The sequence below is a fragment of the Brassica rapa genome, chromosome A05, assembly GCF_000309985.2.
Source record: "Brassica rapa cultivar Chiifu-401-42 chromosome A05, CAAS_Brap_v3.01, whole genome shotgun sequence".
Classification (NCBI taxonomy): domain Eukaryota; kingdom Viridiplantae; phylum Streptophyta; class Magnoliopsida; order Brassicales; family Brassicaceae; genus Brassica; species Brassica rapa.
In genome coordinates, this window is record NC_024799.2 from 3,532,010 (window position 1) to 3,557,378 (window position 25,369).

Here is a 25,369-nt window from a genome sequence, read left to right on the forward strand (position 1 = left end):
ATAGAATAATGAATTATCCAAAATCTAAAAATTATAATTAAAAAAGATAATTTATATATATATATATATATATTGTATTGTTATATGAAAAAATATTTTAGTAAAACGTTAAAAACATGAATTATATAATTAAATATTAATACAATATTTTTCTAAATTATATAATTAAAAATATAATATTGAGTTATTTTATGATTTATTTTAGTAATGAATCTATCTATATATATAAAAATATGTCTGCCTCTCTCCTAAGCTATCCACGTGGAAAGTCACTCTCTGACAGACCGACACATGTCTCTGAGTTTTATTTCTTTAGCTAGACTTGAGTTTAACTTTGGGCTTATGCTATGAACAATTGAAAGGGCTTTTTACTCTTTAGTATTATTTAATGTGTTAATTATTTCTTAATACATAGTAGATAAAACAAAAAAAACACACATTACGATATGGACGTGATGTTATCATCAAAGCAATATTTACCATATGTACCTCATCCTGTGATAATTTATAAAGTAGCAACGAATCTATGAGTTCAGCAAATTTGCAATTACCTACTTTAGAATTTTAAGTATATAAACAGTCAATAGTAGTGTGTTGAATATTATATTCATATGATTTAAAAGCTTTTACAAATTTTTATTTTTAAACATAAACCAAAAACTTTATGAAAGTAAATATCCATTCAGGTTCTCAACCACTTCAAATACCACCAACACCAAAAAAATTTAATCAAGTGCACGAAAACTATAATATATTTAAAACTACAATAAATACATTAGTTAATGAAAAATCCTTTTTAAAAAAATATTGTGGATGCATACATAAATATTAAGAGAAATGTATAAAAGGAAATAAAAGTAACAATAACTTGAAGAAAAAAATATATAAGACTCAAAATATTTATGATTTGTGGTATAAGATATATTCAACTTATTGTCACAAAAAACCTTAAAAAAATACATATTTTAAGAACACTAAAACTCACTTTAAAATTTTGAGAAATTAGGAGTTATACCAACAAAGTATAGCATATTTAACAACCTACCAAACGACACTGTTTGGAAACTCTCGTCAAATGTTTAAGACATTTATACCCCTATAAGCCTTCTACGTCAAATAGCTGTTCTTTAGCCGAAATCATATGGGGCGATTCTGAAATCTTTGACGTGGATTCGGAAAGATTTTATAGTCACTGTTCGCATATATGGAAATCTTCATGTGTCAGAGACGAACAAGGAAGGAAGTAATCTATTACACAGACTCTCTATCTATCTTCCCATTTCTCTTCATCTCTCACTTCCAGAAAAAGAAAAAAAAATCCCAATTGCAAATCAAAAACCCTAGAAAACAACTCTGTATAGTTATAATGGAGAACGAGAGGTCGACAGCTCCGCCGTGTACTATACCGGAGAGAATATTCAAGGCTGGCAAAGAACCAACTCGGGTGAGGGTGACACCTTATCACAAACCGTTTGGTATCAAGCAAATTCTAAACGCTCTTGAGCCCGAAGAAATCGAGAAAATACGAGCTTCTCCTTTCGGTAAATTTGTAGAGCTTGCTGATAAGCCTTCATTCTCTGGTCGATTCGGTCGCTATATCATCTCAAGACAGTTGAAAGTTTCCTGCTACTCAATTCAACTCACATATCTCAAACCACATATAATCAATTCCCTGTTTTTCAAAGTTATATTGTCTGTATACAGAATCTTGTATGACCGTTTATATTAGCTTAATACCATACATTAGATACATAAACTTATCGGATTAGCCGGTTGCAACACATCAGATTCATAAAATTATTTGATTAGCCGGTTACAAAGCATCAGATACATAGACTTATTAGATTATATTAACAGGTTAGGACGCATCAGATACGGAAACTTATTAGATTAGCTGTTTACAAAGCATCGGATACATAGACTTATTAGATTAACCGGTTAAGACACATCGGAAATGAAAACTTATTAGATTAGCCGGTTATTTTTGTAGATATCTGACATTTAATTATTGTTGGCGACCCTTATTGTTTAGACCATGTTATTAAACCAAAACAATTAACATATCCTTAGGATATGTAGTAGCTCCCGTGCTTGTTTTCTAAATTGTATAACCGTAAATTTGAATAATTTACGGATATTTATTTTACTTGAGAGTTTTCATATTATATGTGAAATGTCCCAGTCTATTTTTCCTTTATCAATGTGATATGCAATGACAATATTAGTTGTCTTCATACTGTAAATAAACTTTGATACATCTGCTGCCATCGACATTTAGCTATACAAAAAGTGTTATTATGATGTTTATCCTTTGAAAACATGCACCTAAGTCATATGATCTGATCATGTTACTAACTTTGTTGATGTTTCTTGAAAGCTTTTTACATAGACATAACATGTGTCTTAACCGGTTAATCTAATTAGTCTATGTATCTGATGCTTGTAACCGGCTAACCTAATAAGTTTCTGTATCCGATGCATCTTAACCGGTTAATCTAATAAGTCTATGTATCTTATGCTTTGTAACCGGCTAATCAAATAATTTTATGAATCTGATGTGTTGAAACCGGCTAATCCAATAAGTTTCCGTTTTCGATGTGTCTTAACCGATTAATCTAATAAGTCTATGTATTCGATTTAATAACATGGTCTAGACATCACATATTAGATAAGCATTATTATTTTTGAAGACATGGCATTCCAAATCGCTCAGCACACCACCTCAATCGCCTCCCATCCCCCTTCTACTACATATTTTATAGATGGGTTGTTTGCAGGTGACTTTGTTATGACCTATCACTTTGCATCTGCTGCAAACAATAAAAACTGATGTAACATATCTGACTAAAATACACGTATATCTTTCCGTGCTGCATTTTTTTTTCTTCTTTTATCTCTATTTTTCTACCTTTTCACATCCTAAAGTAAAGTCATCGTGGTGACAAGTTTTCAAAACTGTTGTCTGGCTGATATACATTGTACCTGCAGTACCAAAACTATTGTTCCAGTAATATCATTTTTACACATATAGCTAACAATTTTAAAATAATAAAAAGAATTACTGTACTGTGGTTCATTGTTCTAGAGCGTTTAGCATGCCAAGGTTTTGACTGATAAAATCTCGCTCACCAATTCACACAGGAAAGCTAAGAGGATCGTTGTGACAGCTTGGCACTCTTCGAATGTAGGAAGAATCACACGAATCACACAGAAGCTGGTGAAGTAGATGACATCGTTAATCGAAATCATACAACATCTGGTTTGGATTTTGATTGCTTCCAATCTGATTTGGGCATAGGTCGATATGCTCAAGATTTATGAGAAGAAACAAAGTGCACAACGTGCAACGACATGTACATATCCGGCGCTAAGGATCCCACCATCATCTTTGACGAAATCTTATCAGAGATTGAAACGAAAGAGGAAGATATATCGAAAGCTCCACATTTTTTTCATAGTCATTGTCTCTTTTGTCTCCTTTGCACAAATATTTGTATGTATGGAAACTAAATCTTCCAAAGGATTTGATATTGAGTTCCACCGTTTCTGATAGTAAATGCGTGAATGGGGAAGTGATCTCTCAATGTTACTGTAACTCTTAACCCTTCTGGGGAACACAAAAAATCTAGAACATATATTTGCAAATCTTTTTGATATCTCACAAAATCTATTTGCCAGCTATATAACCTACAACACAAACACGGTGAAAACCCATCGCCAACTGGTAAGGGCTTTAAATGTCATTTTGCACATAACTTATCTACCACAAAATCCACTTTTACACTGTTGTAGGTATTTAGTTAATTTCGTGGTCTTTTATGGTTTTTGACTAAATTATCTCTAAAATTTTTAACATTTTAAGAAAAACTATAAATCAATAATATTAATATAAAATTTTATCCCAAAAACTCAGCACTTAATGCATAAATAAAAAACAAACAAACCATAAACCCTATAATCCAAAGCATTATTCTAAATCAAACCTTAAACTCAACCTAAACCAAACGTTAAACCTTTTCTATTGACTAAAACCCTAAATCCTACCTAACCCTAAACCCTACATAAACCTAGACCTTAACCCTATCTAACCCTAAACCCTACATAAACCTAACCCTAAACCATTCATACTAACTAAACCCTAAACCTATATAATTGTAAACCTACCTAACCCTAAACGTAAACCCTACCTAACCCTAAACCCTATTTAACCCTAAACCCTTCCTAACCCTAAAACCCTACATAAACCCTAACCCTAAACCCTAGCTAACCCTAACCCTAAACCCCACCTACCCTAAACCCTACTAACCCTAAACCCACCTACCCTAAACCCTACCTAACCCTAAACCCTAACCCTACATAACCCTAAACCCTACTAACCCTACCTAACCTAAACCCTACTAACCTTAAACCCTACTAACCTTAAACCCTACTAACCCTAAACCCTTTCTAACCCTAAACCCTACCGAACCCTAAACCCTACCTAACCCTAAATCCTACCTACCCTAAATCATTTTTAACCCTAAACCCTAACTAACTTTAAACCCCTTCTAACCCTAAACCTGACCTAACCCTAAACCTTACCTAACCCTAAATCCTACCTAATCCTAAACCCTTTCTAGCCTTAAATCCTATTAACCCTACTAACCCTAAACCTTTTCTAACCCTAAATCATGCTAACCCTAAACCCTATCTAACCCTAAACCCTACCGAACCCTAAACCCTACCAAACCTAAACCCTACCTAACCCTAAACCCCTTCTAACCCTAAACCTGACCTAACCCTAAACCCTGCCTAACCCTAAATCCTACCTAACCCTAAACCCTTTCTAGCCTTAAATCCAACTAACCCTAAACCCTACTAACCCTAAATCCTTTTTAACCCTAAACCCTACTTAATTCTAAACCCTACCTAACCCTAACCCTACATAACCCTAAACCCTACTAACCCTAAACCCTACCTTACCCTAAAACCTTTCTAACCCTAAACCCTTTCTAGCCCTAAACCCTACTAACCCTAAACCCTACTAAACCTAAACCCTACTAACCCTAAACCCTACATAACCCTAAACTGTACCTAACCCTAAACCCTACCTAACCTTAAACCCTACCTACCCTAAACCCTTTTTAACCCTAAACCCTGCTAACCCTAAACCCTGCCTAAACCTAACCCTAAAACCCTACCTAAACCTAACCATAAATCCCGCTAAAACTCTACCAACCCTAAACACTAAAAAATAATCTCAAAACTTAAAGCTAAAAAAACCTAAACTCTACCGCTATGTAATTTGTTGTTGTGATATTCAAATAACAAATTACATAGCGGATTTTAAATCTTACATCCGTTATTTTAATTGCCAAAATATTTTGAAAGTTGTATTTTATGAATAAAAAAAGTAAATTTTATTTTAATAACGTTAAATTTTGTTAAAATAGAATGAAAAACTATTATCATAAATAAATAAAGAATTTTGATGAGATTTGAAAATCTTCGAATCGATAACAATTAATTAGTAATATTTCAAAAACCCTTAAACTATTATAGCAGTAGAATCTCAAAAAAAAAATTAAAGTTCTCAAACATTTATTTGCCAATAACCATCCTTAAATCTTTGCTGATTCACAAAAAATAATATTTTTTACGTAAATTGGAAACAAGTTTTATTTTTTGACTAGAGACCCAAGTTTAAATTATACCACTAAAATATTTTAATATTTAATTATTCAGAAATAACAAGTTAATGTTCTTAAAATAATAACCATTCTTAAATCTTTGCTCATTCAAAAAAATAATATTCTTTACATAAATTGGAAACAAGTTTTGTTTTTTTGACTAGAGACCCAAGTTTAAATTATACCACTAAAATATTTTAATATTTAATTGTTCAGAAATATATATATCTATACTAATAAAGGAGAGTTTTCTCCCACCTTAAGCCGCCACGTCACCATATAGCATAGGGCGTTTTAGGACACCTGGCATCACTCTATTTACGTTTTCCGCTTTCGGGCTTCAGCTTTCGTATACAAAAGTTAAATTATGGGTTTGCAACAAATAAGCAAATCCAAAATGGATCTGCAAAATCAGACGTGATATCAAATAGCCCACTACATCTTCCTTCTTCTTGGACTTCATCTTCTCTATGATAGAAGTTCTCATCTTTCCCACACCGAAACCAAACCAGAGCGATACGTAACGCTTATCATTGAGAGTTTGAGACTACTCATTAAGTTTCACCATTAACTCACTCTGTAAAACTCTCCCACTACGTCGAATTTCGTTATTTCTCTCCCCAACTCCTTTGCAAACCCCTAATTTTCTATTCTATAAATAGTGATGGAACCATCTCCTAATTTCACTGATTCACCAGATTCATTACCATTTTGTTCTTACTAAAAGAGCCTGCAACAATGGTGGAATCCTCATTGAGAGTCTCAATTGTCTCTCCCTTGCCATCTCTCCCACTACACTAATATTAATTACTTTTTCCCATCACCCCTTTGCAAAACCCTAATTTCTCAGATTATAAATAAAGGTTGAAAACCTCCAAATCTCATTGCTTCACCATATTCTTTATACTGGAACCTGTGACGATGGTGACCTCTCCAATCCAGCTTTCCAATTTGAAGACTGGCGATGCTTCTCAGACGGTGGTGACACGTCTCCTTGCTCACATATATCCACGTTCTTTATCTAGAACTTCCTTGATCTGCAGAGAAGCCTTTCTTGCCATGGCAGCATAATATTACTTGGTCTCTTTGATATTCATTTGTAATAATTAGCTCTTATTGTTGTTGTTGATGTTCCGTATATTGCAGTCAAGAGATTGAAGTAGCAGAGAAGAGATAAATTTTGCTGTAGAGTCAGCATTTTAGGCCGTATTCGTCGCAAGAATCTATTGAGTGCAACAGCTTACTGTGCGGAAGGACGAGAACGACTCATTGTAAGTCTTCAGGACCAAAATGGTTTATATACTTATTGAAAATTATCTTCCATTTGAAATGTCGAGTTGTTTTCCATATTGTTGTGTTTTATACAAATAGTATTGGTGTTCTTTTGCTAGAGCAGGTGCCTGGTACGAGACCTGTAGACAGGCTGAAACGAACAACAAAACAAGGTCTAACGAATGGTTTTACCTTCTGGTTTACCAGAAGAAGATCAATAGCTAATTGGGAAGTATGTAGACGAGGAGCTGGAAAGGGTAATTTTAGTATGAGATATGTGTGTTTAGAATGAGGCAGAGAATAGACCAACAATGTCTGAGGTTGTGGATATGCTGATGAATAATCTATGGAGAAAATGGGTTATCTTCACATCTATTTCCCTTTGGGAAGAGTCTACTATAAAATCTATTACCTTTTTAAAAATTCTCAAGTGTCGTGGTTTTTTTTTAATTAGTAATAAATCATCTTTCAATCATCTTTCAATTATCTTTAGTTCTATTTCTCCTATTTAAACTTTCAAATTTCTTTAGCTCTATTTATCCTTTTTCTACTCTACATGGTGGTTGTTGTTTCAATTAGTAATGCAAATCATTTTCAGAACAAAGATTTACATCACGTGGATCTGTAATTGCAATGCTTATGAAACCGTGGCTACAGATAAATTTTGTACTTTCCAATGACACCCGTAAACAACATGCTAAGCTCGCAACACAATGAATAATAAAGTAATAAACTGAAAATAATCAAATCTCAATTATACAACCAGAAATTCACAAACCATTAAGCATTTAGTTTACAAAAAAGGAGTTCCCAACCGAATTTCTTAAGCACACAAGATTTAAAACAATAACATTGAAAAAGACACGACCATCGTTGCGCCCAAGGTACGTATTGGCCACTCCGCGTCTGCAAGTGACAGTTTGAAACATTTTGCAAGTCAAAATTAGAGCTAAGATAAGGTTCACGGCAATAATAACAATGATACGTTAAACGTCGTCGACAATTACTATCCCGACACATAACAAGCAGCTTCAAACTTTAATTGAACTGTAAAGTTGCAGGGTAACTATCCGCCTCCCAAATGAATCATTCTAATGCATACTGTAAATGCAATGAGATTGGCATAAGACAACCAATAATTAACTTACTGGATTCATGATTCCTATGAAGACAAAATATTTAACTAATACTCCCACAATGATGCCCCCAATAAATTATCACATCTTTGATATAGATATATAATCACAACAAATACAAACATTTTCACTTTTCCTTATGAAAACATCAACTTTACTGTATGTTTAAATTTTAAATAAATTAATTTATTATGATTTTGAGTTTTTTATTTTATTTTTATTAAATTGACCAGTTACAATCACTTATGTTGTTTTACTTTGAACTAAACAACTCTTAAAAAAAGTAATACACGATGTTTGTTAATCACTATAAAATGGATCAAAAAATATCATTCTCTTTTAACATATTTTTATTTTCACATTTTTGAACATATTTTATATATTAAGACCAGAAAATAAATTGTAAATTTATTTAAAAATAAAACATACGAACCCGGCGCGTAGCGCCGGAAAACCACTAGTATTTATATATTCGAGAGTATACAATGCATAGATGATACTAAACTGATCGCAAGAATTCTTTTTGGAAAACACAATATAACTAGTATAGTATTCAAAGAATTTTTCAAAAATTTAGGAAAATTTTTAAGCCCGCATCGCGGGCAAAACATCTAGTATACCTATATACCTATATATATATACAATCTTTGTTACTATTTGAATCGCACCGCACTTATCCCACCGTTGTCCCGTATGTTACCATTCGTATCCTTAATGGTTCTTGAGTATCTATCAAGAAATAAATCGTTAATATTTTTTAAAAATATAAAAGAATGACGATATAGACGTCAAATCTTAAAGAATAAAGAGAATTTCACTAAAGCATTGAGTGGATTCGCCCTATCGGGTCTGATAGTTGAAGTGAGAGCATAGAGATGAAAACCCGAAAGAAAGTATATAATGTATAATAAGCCAAACAGAATGATAAGAGCTCACAACAAAACTTGAAGATGTTTTACCAAAAAAAAAAAAAAACTTGAAGATGAGATAAGTCACATGAACATCACAACAGCCAAACTAGCTAGACTCTCTTCTTAAAAAGTTGAAATCCTCCACATGGTCTACAAAGACTTCAACGCTACTAACATCCTCACCAAAACCTTGGATTTCAACACTCCTGAGGGCGTTCTTTTCGGGATTGAAGTAGAAAACATAAAAAGGTTTAAATGTATCGATCATAGACAAAACAAATTCACCTCTAGTGGTCATTCCAGCAACGGTAAAATCGTGGAGTTTAATGTCATCATTCTCAGGCAAAGTATAGACATATTCCGACCATTCTTGTTTCCCGACATCATGTAGAACCCACATACGCAACTCAATGGCACCACTGTCATTAAGATTCCCAGTAATCCCACCTAATTTACCCTTATAGTTTATCAATCGGAGAGTTTGATGATGATTGTAAAAGCATTGTGCTTCAATAACCTTGAACTCCTCATACCTAACATCAAAACAAACTATTTCAAGTACTCCTTTTGAGTACCTTGCACGAACTAGGTAGTATATAACTCCACTGATGCATATTCCTTCGGACAAATATAAGTAGTATTTTGGACAACAGATGTCACTCCTCCACCCAAGTTTGGGAACTCCTAATGTCAAAATTATATGACGATGAGTTGCAGAAGAATAACGAAAATGCTCCAGCAATATCTTGAATTGTTTGTCAATTGGATCAAACCCTAAAAAAGCTGTTGACGGAAAGTACATGATCACTTTAGGTAACTCCGCATACTGTCCCGTGATAGGATTACATATCAGAGTCATTGCTTCCTCCCCTGAGCAGCCCTTTCCACGGAAACATATCAAACCAGATGCATAGCTACAACGTTCTGAAGGGAACGTCGTATGATAATCGGCGGCTACTACAAGAGACGACTTGTCATAAGGAATTTGAGGCTGTGAGGACGAGTAAAAGTGTAGTTTATCTTCCTCTTCCTCTTCCTCACCAACGCTGTGGACAACAAATAAGAGACGTGGTCGAGTAGATGACCTGGTCAAGTACAACTCTTTGAAATATGGACTACTAAGCATGGATCGCCATAGCTTGGACACGCAATGAAACCTCCCTACTGATTTTGAAGGCAATCTCGAGAATATCTCTAGAATGAGATCTATTGGGATGGAATCTGAATTTTCTGCTCTATTCATGATCGCTTTCTTATAAGCCGATGATGAGACTGAGAGCCAGAGAGGTATATGTAGAGAGGTCAACGTACACAGCTACCATTATATATCGAGATGATAACCTAAGAGCATTAAAAAAATAACCTAAGAGCATTATATATAAAAGTTATTGCATATATAACTTTATATATGATACTTTAGGTTAGGTTATACACTCTGATACTTTAGGTTAACTTTATATATAAGGTTAGGTTATATGATACTTTAGGTTAGGTCTAGGTTAGGTTAAGACTGGGATGAATATTATATATAAAAGTTATCTTAGGTTTTATATTTTTTACATATTATGAAATAATAAATATATATATTTAATAATTAAAAATTTAGTAATTATTGCATATATAATTGAATTGGTGTAAACATATAAATAAATTTTATTAATCCAAACAATATTTTTTTTCTATTTGATAGGATATATAATTAAATTTAAATAATATTAACATATATAGTATATTTTTAATATTAATGTCTATTAAATAATACTTTCTACTTATATATTTGTTTATTATTTGTATCTTTTATAGCAAAAAATAAATAAATTACTGATAACAAAATTTTCATTGTGGGATTAATAATTTTAGTAATCTATATTTTTTTTTAAATGAAGTTGTCAATGTTTGTTTAAAGTTTTTAATAAATAAAGTGCTTTAAGTGGTTTGAATTGTTCATAAATATTAAAATTCAAATCAATATACAATACTAAAAGGAGAATAAGAGCTCCTCTCATACTTCCACGTCACCTTTTTTATTCCACGTCTGATGGGCTAATGGGCTAGCTTATTTTTTTTCGTTATGCTTGGCCCGTAAGCCCCTAGCTTTAGAGAAACGAGAAAGACGCATCGATCCATCCGTAACCCTATCTTCTTCTCTCTCGCGCAAGACTGCGATCTCCCTCTGAGCCCTTTCATCTTCTTCTGTTTCCTTCTCAATCAATGATGATTGAAGTTATGTTGCTCGGTTTTATTGGTTTGGTTATAAAAGAAATTTGGTTATCTAACCAATCTCTGCGTCTTTTGTCTTTTAATTAGTTAGGGTTTTGTTGGTTTTCGTTCTTTGCCTCTTCTTCTACCTCATTGTCTCTCTCAACTTTGTCTGCAAACACAATTTTTTTCTTTCAACTCCTCACCTTCATTAACGCTCAACGAAGTTCAACACATCCTTCTAAATTCCTTTGATTATTGTGATTGTCATTCGACACGGAGGAACCGACCTCCTCCGCCTTCGCTTCATCTCCATGTTCAAGGTAAGGACAACCACATCACCGTGCTCTACTTCGACACGGATGTACCGATCCCCTCCGGCTCATGATGAATCCCGTGCTCAACCATCTTTTCTATGGATTTCTTCAAATCCAAGTACATATCTTCTGGTTCTTTGGTATATATTAGTCTTTGTGATGATTTAATTGATTTTCCATGAAATTATTTGTGGTTAAAGAGGAGGATGAGACGCTGCATGGAGGTGGCTAAGGGTCGTTGGCATTTTTACCTTTGTTAACGGTGGTGGAAGCTCCAGAAGATGATGTTATAGGGGTTTGTTGATATGGTGAGAAGTAGCTCTTTATCTAGAGCCTTCAATCTGTTTTTTTTTTCCAATCAGTTGGAAGAAAGGAGGCTGCAAAGCTTTAGAAAAGTACTTTCAAATAATTGTAATGACGGAGGCAATGTACAGGAGTCTAACTTTCTTTGCATAGAGTGAATTTTATTAAAATTGATCTGATTGGAGAATGGATGGATTTGGTCGTGATGGTGAGAATGTTTGGATTTGAATTTGAATTTGCATTCAGCTTCCTGAGTGTATAATTGAACATTAGGAGTTTTTTTTCGTATTGGTTTTATTGATAGTATGATCTTGCTGATGATTATGGTTTGTTGTTCTCTCCACAGACAGCTGTTAGTGCTTTATATTCTCAGCTCAAAGAGCTCCAGAAGAAGGATGCAGACATGAAGAGCGTGACAAAATGTTGTACTCAAAGGTACTTCCTTTTCTTTGCAGGAAAACAGATCATGTATCTTTTAGATCCCCTTTTTGGTTTTATAGCTATCCCCCTTCCAAATATATGAAGCAGTTTATATCACAAATGCAGGGGGACACTGATTCTACGAGTAAGTTAATTGGTTATTGTATGTGTGTTCATGCATTCATATACTTAAGCTATCTGAACACTGTATATTTATATAGGTTGGTCGCTAGAGACACTGATCTTCCATTGGCAGCAACACTGCTGAAAGCATATGCAAAGGTTGAGCCTCTGACAATAGCTGAGCTCAATTATTTATTATCACTGCTCCATCCCAGGTAAAATAACTAGCTGTCTTAATTTGTAGATGTTAATGGTATGACTCTGTTTGTGATTCTGATATCCCACATGTATGACATTGACTTCATATGTACCGGGAGAGTTGCTCGCGTTGACATGGACAAAGGGTGGTGTTATGCTGCATGCTCCAAATGCAGTAAAACTGCAGCACACTGTCTCCGCTATTGCGTTTGTGCGATGCGACAATGCTCATGCTGTCGGGACTTTCCGGTACGCCTACAGTTTATAAATATTTCTCTCCGTACGTATACTCATGCGTGTCAATGCTTTGTCTTTGCCTTTGTTATGCTTTTTCCTTAGCTATCGCGTGGAGACGGCCATTGCTGATGGTACTGCTGAAGGTGCATTCTTTTGTTTTGATGGTGTAGTGACGAAATTACATAGCCTCAGAGAAAGTGAAGCTGGTCAAATGCTGGTAAGATACACGTCTGTCTCCTTACGTGTTTATCATCTACCAAGTACTAACACATCTACAAAACTTCCTGTGCCAAATAGGCTGAAGGAGTAAACCCTGAGGACTTTAAGATGCCTCCATTTACTACCCATATAGAAGCAAAGACCGTGTGCCAGTCCATCACTTTCCAATTCAGTGTTAGTACATATAACTTCACAGCAATCATACATTCACCATCACGCTCATTCTCGATGAACGTGACCGTGTGCCAGTCCCTGGCGTTGTCGACAACGTAAATATAATGAGTATTATGTTGTTTCGCTATTTACATTTGAATGTATGTATGACCATCTGGTTGGAACAGATAGGTAGCGATGATGATGGGGACGACATGCCAGATGGCAATCCAATTCCTGTTAAGGTGGAAACTGGAGGGAGCAGTGGTGAGGCAGCGTTCAATGCTGATACAGATCCAGTTGGTGTGCGCAGAAGAAGACGGCCAACTCATCTTCCGAGGTGGTTAAGAAGACGTGTGTGGCTTGAGATAGACTAGAAAGAACTATAAACACACTACTCAAAATTTAAATAATGCTTACTCATCTTCATTTCCTTTCGCGTCTTGGTTATCTATGATTTTGTCTTTCTCCAATTTTTGGGTACTATATTTGTCATACAATCTTCCTAATATGAGTTATCTACCTATTAGCTTTCCACTACTAATTTATTTTTACTTATACATTTGTTTTAAACCTTTTGATTCAAAATGTGAGAAAATAATATTTTTTTGTTAAAATTTCCCAGATTAGATTTATTAGTTAACATGTTATTTTTAAAAAAAAATTATATGTTTATCAGTGTTTTAAAAACCGGACCGGCCGGTTGAACCGGTTGGACCGTGACTCACTCTTTTAACCGGTTCTGAGTTTGGCTAAGAACCGGATTTAAGTTGAACCGGCACCAAACTCGCTAATACCGGTGATCCGGTTCAATACTAAAACCCAGTTTTCTCAAATTTAAGTTTATAATAAAAAAAATTGTAATTTCTTAAGAAAAAAATCATAAAACTTCATATTATATTTTAATATCTGTCTAAATAAATTAGTTTACATTATCTTTACATTTTATTTTCATTTATAAAAATAATTATGTATTATGCTATATATTTAGTTACTTAATTTAAAAGTAAATTAAATTTTTAAATTCCGGTTGAACCGGTCCGACCATTGACCCAGATATAATGCCGAGTCAGTGTCCGGCTTGGTTTTAAAAATATTGTATTTATTTAAACCATTAAATTTTAAAATTATTATTTATTGGTGCTGGAGTATAGTTAATGATTATTTTATTTTTATCGCATTAATGCATTGGTTTTATTATAAACCTTAATCTTGATCGGAGCCTGAATAGTATGATAACAAGTAAATATTAAAAGTATAAAGTTTAATTATTAGGGCTCATGTTTTATTTTATACAATCGTTAATTTACCTTATAATACATGTTATCATCGTTAAAAGCTATAATGACATCTACTAAACTTAATAGTTAAAACCCGTATAATATGAGCCGCAAAGTTGAACATGATATTAAACTATGAGATTTATGCATATCCTGTTGTTGTAATGTCTGACTGTATTTCCTTACGTATTGTCAACCATAGGTTAAGACTGATGAAAACCAGCTCATCGAACTGCCTGATGCAAACAAATCAGACTATACAGTTATTATTTCAGATTATATATTTTAAAATATTTTTAGTTATAATGAATAAGTTATTTCTTTTATATCATGTAAAACATTAATTTTAAGGAAAATTGTATAACAAAAAAGAAAAAATAAATTATTTTATGAAAATATATATAAACGAGACCGAAATAACTTTATTTTACTTATTATTTATAACACCACTGAATTTAAAAAAAAAACCGTAAACTAAATATTTATAATTCTAAATTATTATAATGACTCGACATCATATAATTTCTAAAATAAAAATTGAAATAAATAGTTAGAATAATTGTGAAATAATTGTGAAATATTTATGAAAATAAATGTGATTTTTAATTAAAATTAATTAAACATTTTAAAGTACAGTTACTACTATAAGTTTATTTATTCATAAAAATCATGTGTTTTCTTCATTTTATCATAAAAATACCTACCAAATTATAATGCAAACTTCACTTCTAACCTAAGATACTTCATATAAGTTTATAGGTGTTCAGTCTATGGCTAATATTTTCACATGCAAAAAGGGGTTAAGCCGAGTGCTGAATATACATGCCCATACATTAAGACCCATAGATTAGAGCAACTTATAATTAACCAACATATTAAGGATTACTAATTATATAAAAAATACTATAAAAACCCCACATACACCTCAAACATAATTCTTACAACTTCTAATATTATAGACCATAAACCTCAAAATATACTGCTCTTGCAAAAACGAACATAAAATACACAATGAAAATATACAATTATGAATGCCAATTGGCCCAATCATTAGTTGATGTCTCAAGCATATATAATCAAGTAGTCATGACCGTCAAAAATTATAGTATGGGTGAAATATATCTTATATATTAAAACAGAAGTCACAACCTTGATTCATGTATGATTTTTTTAAAAATGGACCTAATGGACCCATTCATAGAAATTCATACTATATTTTAATATAGACTAATAATAAATAGAATTTTTAAAATATTTTAATCATAATATCTTTTGATATCTTTTCATTTTATAAATATATTTATTTTAAATTTCTAACAAATCTGTTTAAAAAGATTTTTACAAGATCTTCATTTTCGAAATTATATTTAAATATTTTCACTAATTTTGAAATTAGTTTAAAATATTATTATACATTAATATATTCAGTTATATAAAATGAAAAATAAAAAAATCTATGATATTTTATTTATTATATAATCATAATCAATCATATTAAAATAAAATTATTATATTGAGCTAAATATAATAAAATTATATTAAATTTATATATTTATATATTTTATTTTCGTAATTATAAAATATTTATGTTCAAAAATAAAATCTAATATGTTGGTAAGATGGGTTAACATTGTCAAACTATATAATACATGTATAAAAATTAACATGTATTTCTTTAAAGTTAATAATATAAAATCTTTGTGACTACTTTAATCATTATATATTTTCATTTTAAATATAATATATATTTAAAAAATTCTAATAAATATGTGTAATATTTAAACAATAACTTAATGTATTTTAAGTTACTGTTTAGAAATGAAAATAAATAAATTATATCATATTTTATCTACTTTTATAGTCATGATCATGTTAAAATATAATTATTATACTTAAATAAATATGATAAAATTATATTCAATTGATAAATTTATAAATTTTATTTTCATAAATATAAACTATTTATTTAAAATATAATATGATGATAGAACGGCTTAGAATTAACAAACTTTATAATACATGTCTAAAAATTAACATATCTTACACTTTTATATATACAATAATTAATTATCTAGAATGAATAAACATAAAAATATTGATAAAAAGAAATCAAGTTTTGAAATACGGGTTATAATTTAGCATAAATTAAATACAAAATAATTTTTAAATATATTTTCTCATGAATATATTAATTTGCTTAATAACTAAATGCAAATACAATAAGATAAATATATAATATATGAAGTGGAAAATACATAAGGTTTAAACAATTAATTAATTATAACATGTAAATTATAAAATTATTGTATTTGAAATAGTTATATAAATATTTAAGTATATGATTAACATTAAAAATATATACCACTTATGTTCTAAAACCATAATTTTTTTATAGAAAAGTGAAAACAAACACCCGTGCGGTTGCACGGGTGAAAATCTAGTTTCCTTATTAATACACATATATTTTGTCACCCATAAAGTCTGGGTGATGCGATCATCCAAATAGTCACAATTATCATATTTCAAAACCACGAAAGAAAAAACACAATCTAAAAGAGAGAGCACATCAAGGCAGCTTACATAATAGATACTTAAAAGAAAATATACAATTAAAACTGAGCTCAGAAAAAAAAAACAGAAAAAAAAGAGCACACCAACACAACTTGCATAGTTGGAGAGGATGGATACTACAAAAATAAATGTAGATCCACTAAGAGACTACCATGTCTACTCTGTTTTTTTTTTTTCATGCAATTTTAATCAATACCAGTTAAAATAAACATAGTTTTCAACTTGAAGAGTGGCAGAGAGGTTGAGACATAATTTTCATTACGAGAAGATGAAAGCATATACCGACCGAGCTATCCACACTAACAAGAGTTTGTTTTTAAGATAATATTGGCTTTTTAACATGCTTTTGCATACTCATTGCATAATTATACACACTTGCAAGGCATCGCCAATCTTATATTATACTCTAAATTTTATGTAGCGTTTCCAAATCTACAGAGTGATGATCCAGTTTATATGATTTAAAGCCTAATTTTTGGGTGGTGTTTAAAAAAAATTGGATTAGTTTGGTTTGTGTTAGTTGGATTAGCTGAAACTTAAGAATATTGACTATTCATCACTTTCCGTTAATTTTAATAATAAATAAACAACAAAGAGTGAGGGGTTGATTGGTTGTTCTGTAGTTTTTGTTTTTACTTTAGAAAATAAGCTGTGAATTGTTTTGCTATATATTTATTTTTAAAGCACTAAATAAAATCTTTAGAAAAGTTGATTTTGAAAACTAATATATTATTTTTTGAAAAAATTGTTTATACTGTATCTTTAATTTTAAAAGCTAAAATATGATTGCTTTTAAAAAAAAAATTAGAAAAAATTGGATGTTTAAAACATTTACCACCATTACCAATCAACCCCTCAGTTTATTCATTTCAAATTCGTTGGACAACATAATAAATTAACTTGCGTATTATTACTTATATTTTTGGTAGTCAATTTTAAATAATATATATGCATGCTTTTATAAAAAAATAAACAAACTAAAATTAATTAAAAATTATAAGAAGAAATTTACCCGGGCGTAGCCCGGACAAAGACCCTAGTAATAACTAAAATTTTAATATATTAACACTAATAAGTTAAGATACTCACTTTACATAGTTTGCAATAGCATCGTTACAACTTACAAGTAACAATTTATACCCAGGAGAGTAAACAAAGCAAGTCATTTCAGTTCAATCTATTGCTCTTTTTTTTTTTTGCAAGTCGAGGTGCTTTGTTTGCCCTCTTGGAAATTGAAAAGAATATATCAAAAGAGTGTTCTTCACTAAATGTCTAGAATGCTTTTGCTACGTACGGGACAAATTAAAATATTACTCCGGTACGAATCGAAAAAAATCTTCGGTTTCCGGTTTGGTTTGATATTTTGACTAAAAACACTCATCGAGCCCAAATCTCGGCCCAACTCCAGCTGCCTATATACTCGGGTCGGGTCGGGTCGTTAATACCGCCTTTATCTTATACGTTCGACGAACCTCTCTCTCTCTCTCCTCCGCCAAGGCTTAAGCCCTAAACATCCCCCGCCGTAACCGTAACTATCTCATCCACCTTCCGCGCGAAGATGACGAAGGTCTACGGAACAGGCACCTACGACTTCAAGCGCCACAGAGTCGCCGAGTATCCACTCGCTGACAAGCCGCTCGAGTCCAAGCCTGGATCCAATCTCCCGAGCTCCATCACTCTATCGGAGATCCAGCACGACAGGCTGACGAAGATCGCCGAGGAGAGCTGGATCAAGACCGGCGGCGAGATGCCTGAGAAACCGTTCGATCCGGAGGTTGTGAAGGAGATTTACGCGACGGAGCTGAAGGTGGTTAGCGGCCGTAAACCGGTTCCGCTGCAGCGGGTGATGGTTCTGGAAGTGAGCCAGTACTTGGAGAACTATCTGTGGCCTAATTTCGATCCCGAGACGGCGACGTTTGAGCATGTTATGTCGATGATTCTTATGATTAACGAGAAGGTAGAGTTTTTTGCTCTCGTTGTGTATATGACTGTTTGTGAATGATTTGATGAAACAATGGAGTTTGAATTGGCTTTTGTAGTTTCGGGAGAATGTGGCGGCTTGGATTTGCTTTCATGATCGTGAAGATCTTTTCAAGAAGTTTCTTCAGAAGGTTCTTCGCCTTAAAGAGGTGTGTGGACTTCTTCTACTTGTGCTTTAATGGATTCACATATCACTGCTTTAGACTTTGCTAATAGATTTGGGGGGGGGGGATAGTGATAAATTATAATCACTAAAGTGTTAAACCATTTGTTTTTTCATGTTGTCTTTGGGTTACCATTGTAGGGAAGAGACTTGACTATTGCTGAGAAGACAAATTATCTGGTCTTCATGATCAATGCTTTCCAGGTTTGTTCTATTTCTTGAATGTAATTTTGTTATATCGGTAGCAAGCACATGCCCAAGGTCCTAAATACATTATATTGTAAGCAGTTAAACTGTGTGCTACTTCGTACAACCTTTTGTTTCACGTTTCTGCGAAGATCGTATCTTTTTTGCTATTTTTGGTTTTCTTCAATATCCTTATCTGCGTGATGTTTACAGAGTTTGGAAGACGCGGTGGTTAATGAGACTGTTCTAAGTCTAGCAGGATTGCAATCTTGGCACAGCTTGTCTTATGGACGTTTCCAGGTAGGGAATAACTTCACACAGCTTTTGTTAAAGATGGTATAGTGTTTCGTAATGGATCTGATATCATCATTGATTTTCACAACTGTAGATGGAGCTCTGCCTTCAACCTGATCTAATAAAAAAGTGGAAGAGGTTGTCAAAGAAGTGGGCAGCTGAGGCAATGTCAAAGGGAGAGCAGTTTGATCCATCCTCATCACCTGAAGCAAATTTTGTGCGAAGCCTAATAGAAGAATTTGTCGAGGTAATATGCCTGTTTTTATTAGGCTGAGGTGGTCTATGTTCATCAATTATTTTCGCGTAGCTATGCAAGGTTCATACTTATTTATTTTATTCCAGGTTCTTGATCACGGAGTTTTTGCGGATGAGGGTGATGATACTGCTGGACTTCAATTGGTCGATGATTCTTCTGTCTTATATTGCGAGAGATTCATGGAATTTCTCATTGATATGCTGAACCAACTTCCAACAAGAAGGTATTAGTATTTCACACCAAGGCCTCTTTGCAAGTTATTTGTAGTAGGTCATACCTGTGTTCTGCGTTGTAGGTGTTTTTTGGTCCTGGTAGTATCTCCTTTATAGCATCTAGATACGCTGTGTCTATCTCTCTGTACCATTCATTTACTCGACCTTATTTTGTCTGTCTCTATCTCTAACTATTACAGATACTTAAGACCTCTTGTGGCGGATATAGCAGTTGTTGCCAAATGTCGACTGAGTGTCCTATACAAACATGAAAAGGGGAAGCTTTTCGCCCAATTAGTTGACTTGTTACAGTTCTACGAAAAGTTTGAGATTAAGGATCATGATGGAACACAATTAACTGATGATGAAGCACTTCAATTTCATTACGATCGTTTTATGGCGTTTCAGCTACTTGCCTTTAAGAAAATACCCAAGGTATATCCTGCTAACCATGTTTTTTGAATAGATAGTTAGTTTTGCGTACTACGTTTTTATTTTGTTAATTATGGAATTTGAAGCCTTCGATCTGCTGTCTTCCTTTATTCACTAATAATATTTTGGGGTTGCCTTCTCTAAAGTCTAAAATTTCTTTGTTATCTTGTTTGCTGCAGTTGCGAGATGTGGCTTTGGCTAATATTGGTTCGGTTCACAAGAGTTCTGATCTTCGCAGGAGATTGTCTGCGCTTTCTCTTGAAGATTTAAGGGATGTTGTCTGCTCAAAGGTACATTTCTGGAAGGTTCACATCTTAATGGAATCTTGCTGCTACTGTTTTTTTTTTTTAATTAATATACTGCTGTTCAGTTATAGTTTCACTCACGACAATAATACACCTTGTCACCTGCATTAAACCTCATTTTGATCTGCTTTTGTGCAGCTTAAACTGGTTTCAAGAAATGATCCTTGGGCAGATAGTAAGGATTTTCTGACTGAGGTCGTTGTCTCCTCCTTTGAGAAGCAACAGTCTCAGAAAGAAGCCATAAACGCTCTGCCCTTGTACCCAAATGAGCAAATCATGTGGGACGAAAGTGTTATTCCAAGCATTAACTATTCTGGGGAAGGTTGCCTTGCTCTCCCAAAGCTTAATCTTCAGTTTCTAACACTCCACGATTACCTCCTTAGAAACTTCAATCTCTTCCGTCTAGAATCTACCTATGAGATTCGTGAAGATATTCAGGAAGCTGTACCACATCTTCTTGCACACATAGATAACGAGGGAGAAACGGCTTTTCGTGGTTGGTCACGAATGGCCGTTCCGATTAATGGATTCAAAATCGCTCAGGTGAAGCAGCCTAATATCGGAGAAGAGAAGCCATCATCTGTGACTGCAGAAGTTACCTTCAGTATTAAGAGTTACAGAACGCAGATTAGATCTGAATGGAATTCCCTTAAAGAGCATGATGTACTGTTTTTGCTTTGTATACGCCCTTCATTTGAGCCATTAGGTGCAGAGGAAGCTGATAAAGCTACAGTGCCACAGAGGCTTGGGCTTCAGTATGTTCGTGGTTGTGAAGTCATTGAGATCCGTGACGAGGAAGGAAATCTGATGAATGATTTTAGTGGAAAAGTTAAACGGGATGAATGGAAACCCCCAAAAGGTGAAATGAGGACTGTGACCGTCGCTTTAGATGCTGCGCAGTATCACATAGATGTTACAGACATTGCTGAAAAAGGTGCTGAGGATGTGTATGGCACATTTAATGTGCTAATGAGGAGGAAACCAAAAGAGAACAACTTCAAGGCTATTCTGGAATCTATCAGAGATCTCATGAATGAATATTGTATTGTCCCGGAGTGGTTGCATAACGTATTTCTTGGGTATGGAAACCCTTCTGCTGCACAGTGGCCTAATATGCCAAACCTATTGAAAACTGTGGACTTCAAAGATACTTTCCTTGATGCAAATCATCTCAGTGAAAGTTTTCCAGATTATGAGGTTAGTAATTATTTTCTGGTGGTATATGGTTTAATGTAAAACTGCTTCTTTTTCCATGTCTCACATAACTCTTGCATGTTAGGTATCTTTCGTCAATTCTGATGGCGGTGAAGTTCTGGATCCAAGGCCTCCCTTTAGAATCACTCTTCCAAAGACACTAAAAGGGAATGCTAATGCTCTTTCTGGAAATAAGATATCTGAAATAAATCCAGCAGACAATGCTGATATGGTGGATGTATCCCCAAAGGAGAAACTTATCGTTGAGGCATATACCCCACCTGACCCAGGGCCTTATCCTCAGGACCAGCCGAAGCAGAACTCAGTTAAATTTACACCTACGCAGGTACTATTATTCTCTACATCCTCAGAACAGTATACTCATTTTATTAGGACCATTTGGTTATTATATTGTGCTGCCTATGCTCATAAGCTTTTGTTATTCGTGAAACTTCTTTGAATAATGAGAAATTGATCATCTTAGAATTCATATGTCCTTATAGAAGAAGTATACGAGAATGCTACGCATCATATTTATGCCGCCTCATTGTGTATAGTAAAGCATTTGGTTTTGGTTCTGGTTCGTCTCTTTGAACGATATTTGTTCTCATGCTACTCAATTTTGTTCGGAGAAAGTTTTTACCCGATGTTCAAAAACATTTTTACCTCATGCTATTCAACATATGGTTAGGATTCAAGGTGTATGATTTTTAGTTACAAGTTGTGATCAAACCATACCTACTATTGTCCTGCAGGTTGGAGCGATTATCTCTGGTATTCAGCCTGGGCTCACTATGGTTGTTGGTCCACCGGGTACCGGAAAGACTGATACAGCAGTGCAAATCTTAAATGTGCTATATCACAACTGTCCTTCTCAAAGGACCTTGATTATCACTCATTCTAATCAGGCTCTGAATGATCTTTTTGAGAAGATAATGGAGGTACTGCTGGCATCTCTATGCGTACTTTTTTATTATACGGAGTAGTATCTTATGGTTTAAAACTTTAACGGGTTCTGACATACAAATGTTGCATGGTTTGGTTTTCCAGAGGGATGTGCCAGCGCGGTATCTACTTCGTTTGGGTCAAGGTGAACAAGAGCTTGCCACTGATCTCGACTTTAGCAGACAAGGCCGTGTCAATGCCATGCTTGTTCGACGTTTAGAACTGCTCAGCGAGGTTGAGAGACTAGCAAGATCTCTTCAAATTCCAGAGGATGTAGGTTATACTTGTGAAACCGCTGGGTATTTCTGGTTGCTTCATGTCTACTCGCGTTGGGAGCTATTTCTGGCTGCTTGTGCTGGAAATGAAAACAATCCATCTTTTGTTCAAGATCGCTTCCCGTTCAAAGAGTTCTTCTCAGACACGCCTAAGCCTGTTTTTAGTGGGGAGTCATTTGAGAAAGACATGAGGGCAGCTACAGGTTGTTTCTCTCATCTCAAGACCGTGTTCCAAGAGCTAGAAGAGTGTAGGGCCTTTGAACTGCTCAAATCAACTGCGGATAGAGCAAATTACCTGATGACCAAACAAGCAAAGATTGTAGCAATGACGTGTACTCATGCAGCATTAAAGAGGAGAGATTTTCTTAAGTTGGGGTTCAAGTATGACAACTTACTGATGGAAGAAAGTGCTCAGATTCTGGAAATTGAGACTTTCATACCAATGTTGCTTCAGAGGCAAGAAGATGGCCATGCACGACTCAAGCGCTGTATCCTGATTGGTGATCACCACCAGCTTCCTCCCGTGGTGAAAAATATGGCTTTCCAGAAATACAGTCACATGGATCAGAGTCTGTTCACGAGGTTTGTGCGTCTTGGTATTCCGTATATCGAGCTTAATGCTCAAGGAAGAGCCAGGCCAAGCTTAGCCAAACTGTACAACTGGAGATACAGAGACTTGGGAGATCTTTCCATTGTTAAGGAAGCACCCGTCTTTCATAGAGCAAACGCTGGATTCTCATACGACTATCAGTTGATTAATGTGCCTGATTACGAAGGGAGAGGAGAGTCAACACCATCTCCATGGTTTTATCAAAATCAGGGAGAAGCGGAATATATCGTCAGTGTCTATATATACATGAGATTGCTGGGATATCCTGCTAACAAGATATCAATATTGACGACATATAATGGTCAGAAGCTCTTAATCCGTGATGTTATCAACCGTCGATGTGTTCCCTATGCTTTCATCGGCCCACCTAGCAAGGTAAATTATCTAAAGTATACATTAGATACTCATATGATAGTTATATAATGCTTCCAAATCTATTTTGGTGTTCTGATTGTCTCCGTTTTGTTATTTACTCAGGTGACCACAGTGGACAAGTTCCAAGGACAGCAGAATGACTTTATTTTGCTGTCACTTGTACGAACACGCTTTGTTGGGCATTTACGTGATGTGAGAAGGTTGGTAGTTGCAATGTCGCGTGCTAGGCTCGGACTGTATGTGTTCTGCCGCCGCTCTCTCTTTGAACAGTGCTATGAACTGCAACCTACGTTTCAACTTCTTCTGAAAAGACCCGATAGGCTCGGCCTCAACCTGAGCGAGAACACATCAGCTTATACGGATCGTGCGGTGGAGGAAGTTGGAAATTCTTATCTTGTTCATGATGTTGAAGAGATGGCACACATAGTTCACGACAGGATGAACGAGTTCTACAAGGTAAAGACACGAAACTAGTTTTACTTGGATAACTAATTTTGTTTTGTTTGGAAACTGGTTTGTTTAATGTATGTTAATATCTTTTGGGAGGGACAGGCACAAGGCGTGTACGAGCAATACCAGAATAACATGCCACAAATCGAAGACGGTAATCAGGACATGAAGAGTGATTCAGTTGTAGGTGAAGATGGTGAATCTGAGAAGACGGTGCAGCCAGAGTTAGATGGCGTAGTTGATGAAACATCGACGGAGATGGAGGTGGACAATGGAGTTAGCAGTGAGAATGGAAAGGCTGATGAGAACTAGAAGAGAGGTTCGAATGGGTAAAAGAAGGATCAGATCATTTGTTTGCTTAATGTAAGATATTTTCTTAAATTGTACTGAGTAAATTCTGGTGAAGTAGTAAACTAACATGCATGGCTTCCCCACCGACTTTGTCTTTGTTACACTTGTATTTGAGTTTTCATTTCGTTGGATTCTAAATCAAAATACTCAACTCCTGAGATAAGTTAAGACTTAAAAGAGATGTTATTTGTGTCTGATAAACACAAGCCTGGTGCTGAGGTGCTGCATTCGTACAGAATCTGATAGGCATCTTCAAATGTTGGGAGAGTAATGGGATAATGGTCTTGGATGTAATCACGTCAGTCATTCCAAGCTAGTTTAATGTGTTTTTGC

The 25,369-nt window shown here is 34.3% G+C and overlaps 3 protein-coding genes across 4 annotated transcripts; 2 read left to right on the forward strand and 1 right to left on the reverse strand.

The window, feature by feature from the left end:
- Positions 1–7,342: 7,342 nt before the first annotated feature.
- Positions 7,343–10,972, reverse strand: LOC103867080 (F-box protein At3g57590-like). The gene has a single exon (XM_033292506.1). The coding sequence runs from the start codon at positions 10,229–10,231 to the stop codon at positions 9,095–9,097; it is 1,137 nt and encodes a 378-aa protein (XP_033148397.1). The 5' UTR covers positions 10,232–10,972; the 3' UTR covers positions 7,343–9,094.
- Positions 10,973–12,254: 1,282 nt separating this feature from the next.
- On the forward strand, positions 12,255–14,905 carry LOC103867765. Of its 2 annotated transcripts, none has more exons than XM_033292507.1 (4): positions 12,255–12,797; positions 12,888–13,002; positions 13,083–13,178; positions 13,346–14,905. In XM_033292507.1, the coding sequence occupies exons 1-4, from the start codon at positions 12,640–12,642 to the stop codon at positions 13,532–13,534; spliced, it is 558 nt and encodes a 185-aa protein (XP_033148398.1). In that variant the 5' UTR covers positions 12,255–12,639; the 3' UTR covers positions 13,535–14,905. The 2 variants fall into 2 exon arrangements, with proteins under 2 accessions (XP_033148398.1, XP_033148399.1); XM_033292508.1 differs by having other exon boundaries at positions 12,257–12,808; positions 13,083–13,273.
- Positions 14,906–18,472: 3,567 nt separating this feature from the next.
- LOC103867082 (RNA helicase aquarius) lies at positions 18,473–25,213 on the forward strand. Its single transcript, XM_009145114.3, has 14 exons — positions 18,473–18,965; positions 19,048–19,137; positions 19,293–19,355; positions 19,551–19,637; positions 19,726–19,878; positions 19,974–20,110; positions 20,300–20,534; positions 20,711–20,821; positions 20,975–22,033; positions 22,116–22,376; positions 22,786–22,971; positions 23,081–24,235; positions 24,338–24,691; positions 24,788–25,213. Exons 1-14 carry the CDS (start codon positions 18,567–18,569, stop codon positions 24,995–24,997), a joined length of 4,500 nt encoding a protein of 1,499 aa, XP_009143362.1. The 5' UTR covers positions 18,473–18,566; the 3' UTR covers positions 24,998–25,213.
- Positions 25,214–25,369: the final 156 nt, after the last annotated feature.

Excerpts from the sequence above, each read along its gene's own strand:
- LOC103867080 (XM_033292506.1), bottom strand. The coding sequence starts at position 10,231 with ATGAATAGAGCAGAAAATTCAGATTCCATCCCAATAGATCTCATTCTA.
- LOC103867765 (XM_033292507.1), top strand. The coding sequence starts at position 12,640 with ATGACATTGACTTCATATGTACCGGGAGAGTTGCTCGCGTTGACATGG. Across the intron at positions 12,798-12,887 it reads CATGCTGTCGGGACTTTCCG|CTATCGCGTGGAGACGGCCA; the intron begins GTACGCCTACAG and ends CTTTTTCCTTAG. Across the intron at positions 13,179-13,345 it reads CCATCACTTTCCAATTCAGT|ATAGGTAGCGATGATGATGG; the intron begins GTTAGTACATAT and ends TGGTTGGAACAG.
- LOC103867082 (XM_009145114.3), top strand. The coding sequence starts at position 18,567 with ATGACGAAGGTCTACGGAACAGGCACCTACGACTTCAAGCGCCACAGA. Across the intron at positions 19,638-19,725 it reads TGTCTTATGGACGTTTCCAG|ATGGAGCTCTGCCTTCAACC; the intron begins GTAGGGAATAAC and ends TCACAACTGTAG. Across the intron at positions 19,879-19,973 it reads TAATAGAAGAATTTGTCGAG|GTTCTTGATCACGGAGTTTT; the intron begins GTAATATGCCTG and ends ATTTTATTCCAG.